This window comes from Lipotes vexillifer, unplaced genomic scaffold, assembly GCF_000442215.2.
Source record: "Lipotes vexillifer unplaced genomic scaffold, Lipotes_vexillifer_v1.1 scaffold788, whole genome shotgun sequence".
Classification (NCBI taxonomy): domain Eukaryota; kingdom Metazoa; phylum Chordata; class Mammalia; order Artiodactyla; family Lipotidae; genus Lipotes; species Lipotes vexillifer.
The window spans coordinates 186713-198442 of NW_006791862.1; the positions used below are offsets into that span (position 1 = coordinate 186713).

The 11730-nt window shown below is 48.2% G+C and overlaps 1 protein-coding gene across 2 annotated transcripts in view; it reads left to right on the plus strand.

Moving 5' to 3' along the window:
• The window catches only part of HNF1B (HNF1 homeobox B), a 53087-nt gene that overhangs the window by 37305 nt on the left and 4052 nt on the right, over positions 1–11730 (plus strand). For both annotated transcript variants that reach the window (XM_007464879.1, XM_007464880.1), the window contains exons 7-8: positions 3565–3759; positions 6187–6305. In XM_007464879.1, coding sequence (XP_007464941.1) covers positions 3565–3759; positions 6187–6305 — 314 coding nt within the window. The remainder of the gene's footprint in view (positions 1–3564; positions 3760–6186; positions 6306–11730) is intronic.

Below are 11730 nucleotides of genomic sequence, written 5' to 3' on the forward strand. Positions count from 1 at the left end.
AACAAAAACAGAAGAACTAAAGAAGATCCCCTTAAAACTCACCCAACACTTGTAGGTTTGATTCAACTCATTTCGTTCCTTATTTCTCTCCTCAACAAGATTTAGATTGTTTAGCCTAAAATAAGAGAAAATTATGGAACAGAGTTGAATCTTGGTCACAGCTCACCAGCTGTGCATTGTGGGTCAAATCATTGAAGCTTTATGAGGGTCAGTCTCCTCATCTGTAAAATGGGTTGGCAATCCAATGACCGTGTGTGTAGACATGCCTGTAAATCGATAAAGCGTGAGTATGTATAATATTGTAGCTTACACTTTTGTCTGGTGTTCATTCCTATCCCTAAGTATGTGGTGGATTTTCCAGGAGGTTGGGTTGTGTTGATGTTTCTTTGTGTTGGCCAAGATGGAGCAAGACATGAGGGGCTTCCTTCTTAAAGGGGAATTTTGTGTGGTCGAACGAGACCTCCTTGGCCCACGGTGAAAGCATACTGAGAAGGGACTCTGCAGGAAACTGTCACAGCATCTCTGAGCCTTGACAGATTTAAGGAGAAATAGGTTGTGTGTGCCCAGGCCTGAAGACAGGGAGAGGGGTCATGTCCTTCCAGCCCCAGCAGCTCGCATCCCACAGAGAGTCCGTCCCCATACATCACAGATGGGCCATTTCAGGGCACAGGAAGGCTGACACGGCTGTGCCAGTGGATGTCTCTCTCAGAGTAATAATGTTGATGAGTATTCAGCATATTTCAGCCTTACGGTAACAGCTCAGGCCAAGTCTTCCTTGTGACCCAGGGAAGCATCCCTGAGAAGTCTCGGGAAAGATCTAAGGGCAGTACATTGCTTATCATTCTTTCACCCTGGGGATTGCCTCCTTCCCTAAACCATCTCTAGTCAGGGTAGCAACTCAGATCACTTCTGAAGAGAAGGACTTGTGCTCTCCTTGAGGGCAAAACAGGGCTAGGCCCCTAGGAGACACAGGAGTTTACTGAATGAATCAGTGTGGCTCTCTCTGTCCTCAGCAGCTGTGAGATTGATGCCCTCCCCATTGAGTTCTGTAAAGGGAAGTGGGAAAGGAGAAGCCTTTAGAGAACTCACAAAATAAAGTATTTAAAACTTGCTGCCTTTTCACGGGGCCCTCTCCAGGAATATGGTAACCACGCTAACACCAGGGTTTGAGAATGAGATAGGATAACTGAAACCAGCTTGCTTACCTTCTAGAAGATTTGAAAAGGCCTACGGATAAGATATCCCACCTATATTTTTACAACCAAAATGATACACAAACTGTCCCTCTTACCTTCTCTCTTCACACGTCCAGCTTTGGCTGACACACACAGTTATTTTCTTAGGCACTATCTGAATTAAAATTTCCCCTGGAGCTATTACATATTTTTCTGTTTTGTTCCTCCTAATTTTTCTCACCCATACTTCTCTACCTTCTTACAATAATCTTAATCTCCTACTGCAGATAGCCAACACCAGAGTACGTTGACCTTAGAAGGGTGTGTGTGTGTGTGTGTGTGTGTGTGTGTGTGTGTGTGTGTACTTGAAGCATGATGAGGGTCACCAGAAAACGTGGCTGAGATGCAGTGGTCCTACCCCATGGAGTGTCAGGATGAAGAATCACTTACGAGTCCAAGCTTGTACTGCTCTCCACACGACAGGCCAATAAACCGAGAGATGAGTTTTGGGTTAAGGAATAGCCGACTCCTGTCCTGTTGAGTACGTGGGCCCTGCCCGGAGACTGCAGAGGCCCAAGGAGAATGTGATAACAGATTACCCAGCAGTGCCAATTCCTCGTTCTGTACTCACCTACTGGACTGGATAACATGCTTCTTAAGCAGGAACCAGTGCCCAGGAAACAGATGGAAAGGCCAAGAGTCACACTCCGCAGGAGCTCGAATGACATCAGTGGCTCCTCCATCCTGGAATTGAGGCACATCAGGGTCACAGACTGTGTTGAAAATAAAATTCCTGGGCCTCACCTCTAAAGTGTCTGACTCATTAAGTCATGGGTGAGGCCGAGGAATGTATATTTCTTAAAGTGCTCCCCAGGATGATTCTAAAACACAGGCAGGTTGCAGAAGTATGCCCTCCACTGTCATCCACTCTAGACAGCATAATTTGCTTTTCTGGGCAGAGATTTCCCAAAAAGAGCAGCGGTAATGGGCTCGGGGAGACAACAGCAAATCCATGGGGCTTCCTCGGGTACTGAGACCTTACGTAGAAGGTAGGAAAGGGAAACAGGAGATCATGGTGTTGGGTGAGACACTGCCTGGAGAAGCCGAACCCCTGGGGAATTGGAGACAGCACGATTCTGAGTGCTCAGAGGACCCCACCTCCCCAGTCCCAGCCAGGAGAGCCAGGAGGGGGCTTATTCCTCTTCCCTTCTGCTCATGGGTCTCACCTTTTAGGTTTCTGATAACAGTATCAGCTGGGTTCTGAGCAGGCAATTGTTGAGGTCTTTGTGCTATCTCCACGGAGGACTGCCTCCTCCTGTGAACCTGCTTATGGAACCCTCTCCATCTCAGGAAAGGCTCTCTAGGTGTCTTTTCCACATTTGCGTAAAAGAGACCTTTCTCTGGGATTCCTCCTTCATCGCATTCTTCCCCCCACTTCCCAGAAAGCAAGGTCAAAGGAACCTTGGCAGTTCCAGGAAAGAGGTTGGGGTGTCTTTCCCCTGATCCTCACATCCCCACTCCCACCCTGCCTCAGGCGCCTTCCCCAGAGTCCTGCCCAGGGAGACGATGGAGGGTGGGTACCAGGGACCTGATCTTTGCAGTGCTGGCCCCAGTTCTAAAGAGACCTTAAGATACAGACAAGTACAGAACCACGGAGGCCCTCATCCTTCCAGAACAGAAAGCAACACCTACTGTAACTGCCAACCTTCAACTTACTACTTACTCCTTCCAATACCTGGTCCTTTTGAGGCCACCAGCCCTGTGCTGCCAGATAAGATATACCCTTTTCATAGACTGATTGAGTTGCAGTGTTTTATCCCCTCTCTGTTCCAGTCAAGAAAATGAGCATCTGACCTCTTTCGGTTTTTGCACAGCCCGCTAAATGAGGGGCTTCAGGCTCCATACCTCCAGGACTGTGGAGGGGGTTTTGCTTTTTATCCAAATGTGGGTCCCTGAACACTCCTGCCCCCTGCTGGACAGATACATCTGGGCAGTAATCTGCACCTTAGTGTGGTTGCCTTTAACCCTGCTCCCTCAGAGCCAGGCATGGGTGGAGCAGGCAAGCATAGGGCCCTGAAACCTCAAGGGAGCTAAGTTTGGGAGGTCACAGGACAACTTTGGGAGACTCTCACGTCTCCGTCAGATCTGTTGAAAGCCCATTTGCATCCACAACTCGCTGTGGAATTTGAGCAAGTCAACTTAATCTCTCTAAGCCTCAGTTTTTTGGTCTATAAGATGGGTCTATAAAATTGCTTTCTGTGCAGTCTCTTACGTAACAGGCTCAGCCCAGTGCCTGGCAAATAGCGGGGCCTCCGTTGATGACCATTCACATCTGTTCACCTGTCCTCCTCCCTGAAGCCATCTCTAATCTTCCCTCTTGTTCACACAGGCCTCAACTCCTCCCAAGCTCAGAGCGTCCCTGTCATCAACAGTGTGGCCGGCAGCCTGGCAGCCCTGCAGCCCGTCCAGTTCTCCCAGCAGCTGCACAGCTCTCATCAGCAGCCCCTCATGCAGCAGAGCCCGGGCAGCCACATGGCCCAGCAGCCCTTCATGGCCACTGTGACGCAGCTGCAGAACTCACACAGTAAGGGCACGGGCAAGTCGGGGAGGGAGCCCAAAGGGACCTCAGCAGCCGGGCTCTTCCCTCTATGGGTCTGAAGTTTCTTGGAAGCTTATTGGTCTGGTCACTTTTCCCTACCTGTGATCAACAAAGCCAGTATCTCAAGCATAACTCTTATGCAGTGCTGTGCCTTTTCTGGTTCTCTTCTCTACCCCCAGGATTCCTGGGGGAAGACTTGATGAAGACAATTAAGGCCTATATGGAAAGGGGAGCTGGAGATAGAGAGTAAGGGTAGCTTAGATGTGGAACGAACTCATGCCCCCTTTCCCACCCTGGCCCCCGTGGAAGAGACCCCCAATCAAGCACAGCCCCTTTTCCCAACGAGCCTCAACTTAGCCTTTTCAGTTCAAAGTTCCAGGCAGCTGTTACCAAATGATCAGACTTGGCATATAATTTGCCTCCTATTTGCCTTCTCTGAAACTGAAAAATCTTCCAGAGTCCTCACACCCCAAACATCTCCAATCAAGAACCATGAACATGGGCAGAAAATACTACCTGCACATCATCCTGCACAAGGAATATTAGAGTTTCTGCCCACCACACAGAGGCTGCTTCCCGCCTCCAATTTCTACACCTACCCCAAGTCTACCTTTCAACCATTTAGTTCCCACCCACCCCCATCCCCCGTGTCTATCCCCCTACCCCCTCCTGAGCCCCAGACCCCCAGTCCTCTGGCCACTTCAGGCTATAGTCCCTGGCCTCTGAGTCTGGGGAGAAATCATGGAAAGGATGGCTTCCCTGCTTCAAGCACAGTTCCCACAGGGACACCAGGGATGTCTGTGGAATAGAGTGATAGCCTTCGGGTCAGACAGACCTAGCTGTCTGATTAAATCCTGGCTGTGAGCCTTGCCAGCTAGGGAGCCATTGTTAAGTTCCCTAGCTACTCTCAGCTTCAGTTTCATCCTTGTAAAATGGAAATAGTGTGCACGTAGAGTGACTAGGGAAATGAAACAAAAATAGGTATGAACTGTGTTCGGTAAGCGTTAAGAGTTGTAAAAATGCAAGTGATTATTTATTAAGGGACTCCTCAATAGAAGGAGGCAGGGATGGGAAAGAGGATTTCAGTTTCTGCTCCAGCTGTCTCAGGCAGAGCTGTGGGTCTGAGGGAGACCAGCCAAGTTCAGCCTTCTGCTATACTCGGGGCGCTATCCCCAGGCCTGCGGAGCTGGTTTCTAAGTACCATCTCACATTCCAATCACATTTTCGAGGCTTTAAAAAAATCTGCCACAGCCTGTAGCAGAGTCTGGGACCACAGGTGTACCACTGCCCTTCCGTCCAGGGCCGATATGCTCCCCACTTGCCCCCGGCCCTCACCTGGGCAGGATTCCTCAGTGGCGAGGCCCGGGTATGACAGTCAGAGAGTGGTCACCAGTGACCTGTGGACTGCCATGGCCCAGCTGGCCTGGCTGGCTCTGAAGAGATAGCTCACGGTTGCCCCAGGCCAGGAAATAACCAGCCTCCCTCCAAGGGAAGGGCAGGCTGAGGCGACGGGCTGTGACCTTCACCCCCGTTCCCAACTGGAGGGAGGACTCCTTGGCAGAACAAGCTGGACCCTCCCTCAAGGCCAAACATCCACGTGCTTTCTGGGCTGGTCATGTGACCTGGAATTTACATGACTCTTATGGATGAGCTAGCATGAGTCAAAGGTTCCAGACTTGGTGGACACATACTAGAAAAACAAAAAGTGAGCCACATGCTCCTGGAGGTTTTATTGGAATCTAGTCTCATTTTGTCCATCAGCCTTCATATTTGTGTGATGTCATAAGGCATTTTAGTGCAGACTGGAACAGCCCAGAATTATACAAGTAATGACATCCGTGTCCATTTACAATTATTAATTAAGCTACAGTTGCTAGCACGAGACCTGGTACTTGAGTCATGGCAGAAACAGTAGGCAAACAGGCCAGCTCCTTCATTTTGCCAGCTATTTAGCTATTTTTTTTGCCCTAAGTTCTCAGATGCACCACATATGCCTAAGGATCACTTGTTGATGCCCAGGAGTCTAATACTTTGTTGAAAGTCAGGGGGAAAGAAGTGCTCCCACCCCAGAAGTGCCATCCGCCACTGCATACCCAGGCACTGTGCAAAGCTCTTGGTCTATTTGGTATGAAGCACTTTAAACACAAACTCTTCTAATCCTATATCATTCCCATTTTAGAGGTGAGGAAACTGAGGCTAACTGAGTTGATTAAGGAGCCAGGATTTAAACACATGGCCGTTCTTTCTATCACATTGCATTGCCTTGCCAGACATAACCACCACCACCACCTTCCTTTTATCTGCCTGGGGAAGCAGGAGCAGTGGTGTGGGCTGGAGGTGGCGGGGGTCTGTAGCTATGCTCACGCCTGTGTGATCTACACCTTGATTTTTGTCTTCACTCTGTCTCTCTAGTGTATGCACACAAGCAGGAACCCCCCCAGTATTCCCACACCTCCCGGTTTCCATCGGCAATGGTGGTCACAGATACCAGCAGCATCAGTACGCTCACCAACATGTCTTCCAGTAAACAGGTAATGCCGGCAAGAAGATGCAGGGGGAGGGGAGGGACGACTATGGCTACTCGTGTGCAGAGAGTGCGGCAAGTGTGGACTCAGCCACAAGCGTGATCCCTCTGAGGCTCCCCTGGTACTTGCTAAAGGAATCCCTGAGGTCACAGGGCAAAGAAGATGGGCCACAGCCTGAAGGGGAGGGACTTATTGCTCCCCCCAGCATCCCTGACAAGAGCACTAGAGTACTGAAGTTTGATCAGTTGCTAGAGACTGGATTACACAGAGCCTGTAGGCACTGAGATTGAGCATCTCCAATGGATTGATCAGTGAGCCATGGCAAAGGTATTTCCAAGGAGGGCTCAGAAAGTCATACCCCCTGAGGAGTTCCATGCTTTGCAAGAAGGATCCCTGAGGATTTCCCACCAATAGAGAAAGTGACCAGTGAGTCCTCAGGCTGATTCACCCAGTCCAGGACCCATGTTGGACCCCCAACGCTGTAAGCTCTAGAGAATGATGCAATTCTGCCAACCCATGGGGACTCCCCAGTAGACAGCCTGGCCTTGCCAGGGACCTGCATTTACTTGGGGTTTTACAGAGAAACTTAGAATCAACTTCCTGGTGCATTGAAAGTGGGGAATCCAGAGGCTTAGTCATCATGTCAGTTGATGACTAATGCCCACCTCCACATAGAGGGAGGGGATGGAGAGTAAAGATGACCCATGCTGAGGCTGCAGCTTGGACAGCTGGACTGGAATGAGATGCCGAGAGTTAGAAAACAGGACAAGATGTCTGAACACAGGTCACAATTCCAGAGTAACACAATAGGACCTTTTAGTAGCTGGGGTCTGTGCAGTGTGGGAACTGTTTGGCCTTTATTGATTGCTAGATAAGTAGGCGACAACCTTGAACTTCATGTCAGATGCTCTCGGCAGGGTTTGGTCCTATTGACGGTCTTTTTCTCCCTCAAATCCCACCTCATCCAGCGCCATGTGTTTCTGAGCAAGTTCTTTCACGGGCTCAGCCTTCTCTGTTCTTCCTTTGCCCCCATCTCCTCCTGGCCCGCCAGCGTCAAACAGGTGGGTTCAATTCCTGGCTTTGCCACTTGCTTGATGACCTTGACCTCGGTGAGCCTTCACTTTCTTCATCTCTAAAACAAGTCATAACATCTGCTTGTTCTGAGGATTTGATGATGTCACGTAGATTAAGCGCCTGGCACATCTTGGATGCTGAAACACATACAACTTAGGCATCCGCGCTCTGGAATTGGGGGTGTTGGGGAGGGAGAGGTGTGTGGGACCTGCTTTGCTACCCTTCTCTCACCCATTGGAAGATGGAAGGACAGCCCCCATCGCCCTGCCCTTCGACTCCCTTGTGATTTCCCACTCTTTGTAGCGAGCCGGGAAAACATTTATCTGTGCTCACAAATCTCAATCAGCGGGGCAGCCAGGCGCAGCAGCCCTGCTTGGGAATACCTTCCCCTTTGAAAGGTTTATCAATCCATCTGCCGCTTGGTCAGCCCTAGATGGGGCTGTGATTAATGGTTCCTGTCTTTCCCAAGTTGACTTTGATGCTTGCTTGTTGAAACAAGTCCTCTGAATTCAGGAAATGGTCTCTTAATCAAAATGCTTCGAGATGCTCTCTGAGACTCTGCACCGGCCCCCAGCCGGCTTCTCCCCTCCACCGGACAGAGTGGCCAGCCGACCTTGAAGCCACACGGACGGCCCCCTAGAACTACTGTGAAGTTGTTTCCGAGTCCCCGGACATTTCAGGAGTCTGTGATGGACTCACTTCTAGGATGGTGATAACATTTACTAAGGATAAAACTTCATATAGCACTTTATAGTTTACACTGATACTTTTCATGAATATTATCTCACCATTTTCTTTTTTACCGAAACCTCCTAAGAAGTACAAAGAAATGAACTGAGGCTCAGAGAAGCAGGGTGACCTGCCCAAAGTCACACAGATGATATTCTGGAGCCCAACTTCCGGACTTTGGTCTTTGATTCTAAATCCTGGACTCTTTCCACTTAAACAGTACTTGTCTTCCAATACCCATCTTTAAAACACCCGTGGTAATCGCTGCTCTTGTGGTCTTTAACGGTCAGGAACATGAGTAAAAATTAAGCCCACATACTATATTCCAGTCAGGAAACTTTCTTCCTGCAAACTACAGGAGAATAGGAAATAGGAAAGACAGAATGAAGTAAAAAGAGAGTAAAGATGCTGTCTCCTGGCAGCAGAAGGAACCCAAGGTGAAGAAAAGTCGTACAAACTCTGTTTCAAAGGCAAAGGGTCAGAAGTGAGTTCTGGAAGAGAACTGGTGGCAATTCTGCTTTTTTGTTGTTTTAAAGTAGTATTTTCCAAAAAGAGTTTCAAGGCTATTGCTAGGAATGAGGGGCCCATGGCATGAGAAGATTCCATGGTCAAATTTGTTGGGGAAACAGCTGGGCTAAACAGAAATCCCACAGGGCAGGGCATCTCAGAATCTCTCCTGTGCTGATGTGGGCAGTGAGTAGAGGCCCATCCCGGGCAATGCTGCTTTAGAGGCATCGTAGAATGCTAGGAAAAGCCAACAGGCCTGAGCCAATCCCAGCTCCTTCACCCCTGCTACACGACCTTGGGCAGTTAATTCATGGCTGTGAGACTAAGTTTCTTCATCTCTACAGGGGAAAATCCCACCTCCCTCTTACAGAATATTCAAAGTGTCTGAAGACCATGCATAGTACAGAGTCACATGCTCGAAGTGATAGCTTCCTCCCTGTTCCTACCCCTTTCTGTCTGTGATCCTTTAGGAGACACCTTCCATTAGCTCCTTCAATATTTAACTCACTGCTTGGTCTGCATGTGATCAAAGGAGGTTCTGACAATAACATTTCTCAGGGTTAGGACCGTCTCTCAAGCACATCCTGCCTCTTGGGCCCAGGCTCCAGATCCCTGCTTCCCGTTCTCCTGCTGGCACAAGGATGCCCTCTCACCCATCTCCCAGGAGAAAAGCAAATAGTTCAGGGCCTCTCAAAGCACCCAAGCCCTTTGTGTGTAGCCAAATGCCTGGGCTTTAGTAGATGTTCAGTAAATATGAATGAATGAATGAATGAATGAATGAATTCAGATCTAGCATTTTTTGACTGCCTCCCATTTGCCACACAGCACTCCAGATGCTTGTCCATCTTAATTTCCTGGCTACTCCTCCCACCCATCCTGCGACGTAGAAATTTGTATGCCTGATTTATAGAGCAAAAACCTGAATTTCAAAGATGGGGAAGAATCTGCCCAAACTCACATGATGGTAAATCTGGAGTTGGAGTTCCAGACTTTGGTTCTTCTCACTCCACATCCATTAAACAACACTCACCTTCTAAGATCCATTTTTTTAACATTTAATTTTTTTTTTTTTTTTTTTTTTGGCTGCGCCACGCCACACGGCATGCGGGGATCTTCCCCGACCAGGGATAGAACCCGTGCCCTTTGCGTTGGGAGCATGGAGTCTTAACCACTGGACCGCTAGGGAAGTCCTAAGATCCATTTTTAAAGTACTCATAGAAATGACCCAAGGTTATGCCAGTATAAGGCTAAAGCCAGCATTTGACCTTGAAGCTGTCTGATCCCAGTGTTTTCCATTGTCAAGACAGACGTGCCCCAGGGCCTCGTGGATCATGTTTCAGGAACCTCAGGCTGGAACTTTCTTGCTGGGAATCCTTGGCAGCTACTGCCCTCCGTCCTTTCCAGAGCTTATGCCCCATCCCCCCCTTCTCAACCCTTGGGTGCTGGCGAGTTACCACCTAAGTGGGTCTCTGCCTGAGCCTCCTGCAAAACGACAGCCTGCCAGCCTGGAAACCAGACCACAGCAAGCGCCAACCTTGGCTAGAACAAGTGTGGCAGGCCGTGAGCCCACTCCTATTCCCACAACTTCTCTACCCACCACTCCACTTCCTAGTTTACGTAGAAAGAGGTCAGGAGAGGACCCCCGGAGCAGTCGCCGTCAGGGGTGCTGACGAGAAGGAGGTGGGCAGCCTCATCGTCATAAATGCCCTGCAGCTGCCCCCCACCCTCCCGACCTTCCCCACTGGCAGTGTGGGCTGATGAAGAGCCGACGTGGGCGCGAGGCAGACCCGGGCTCGAGATTCTACCACTGTCTACCTGTGTGACCAAAGGGAAAAGTCTAGCGTCTCTGAACTTCAGTTTCCTCACCTTTAATATGAAGATAACGATTCCTCCTTCGTGGGATCATTGAAAGGACAAAACACAATAAAACTTGTAAAACACTCAGCTCAGCGCTTGGCTGGAAACACCCAGTCCGTGGCAGCTGGGTCAATCTTGGCTTTCCCTGATGGTAACCTTGAGTGTCTCTCGAGCTTAGGAAGGAGGATTTTAAATGGCAAAGGGCATTTATTTCTCCCTGGTGTCCCACTCAAGATAAAAGGCAGTAATCTTTTTTTTTTTTAATTTTACAATTCATTTAATGGCAACGGGTAATCATCAAATTAGCAATGGTTATCTTCAAAAGTTATTACACTAGCTGTGCTACCATTTCTCAAGGTTGATAGGATACCTAGAGTCACAGACATTTCCCACATAAGATTCATCACATAAATCAGACTTGGTTTATCACCAGCATTTATAAAACCAGACCTAGGAAAAGAACTAGGTCTGGGGACACATGCATGGTCTTAATATAGCGAATGTTTAGCCTGCCCTGATTATTACAAAATCAGAACAGTGAGAATATTCGCAGAAAAGGCAGTAATCTTACGTAGTGGGTAAGAGCACAGGAATTTTCTGTTCTGAGGCCCTGGGCACGTCACTTAAAATCTCTGTAAGCCTCAGTTCCCTCATCTACAAAACTGGAAGTATAATCTTTACTTGTAATTAATAGAGCTATAATTAATTAACTTAATAATAATCTGTATTCACTGCCTCTACCTCCTCACCCCCAATTCTCTCTTCTTTCGTTTCTTTCAACTGAGGTATAGTTGGCTTACAATATTCTATAAGTTTCAACATAGCGATTCACAATTTTTAAAGGTTATACTCCATTTATAGTTATTATAAGATAATGGCTGTATTCCGATAGCTGTGCTGTACAACAGATCCTTGTGGCTTATTTATTTTATTCATACTAGTTTGTACCTCTTAATCTCCTTTCTTTTTCCACCCACCTTCCCTCTCCCCACTGGTAACCACTGGTCTGTTCTCTATAATCTGTGAATCTGTTACTTTTTTTATTATATTCACTCAATTGTTGTATTTTTTTAGATTCCACATATAAGTGATATCATACAGTATTTGTCTTTCGCTGTCTGACTTCTTGCACTAAGCACAATACCCTCCAAATCCATCCATGTTGCTGCAAATGGTGAAATTTCATTCTTTTTGATGGCTGAGGAGTACTCCATTGCATATATTACCCCCCCCCCCCCTTTTTATTACCCTCCCTCGAGCCATT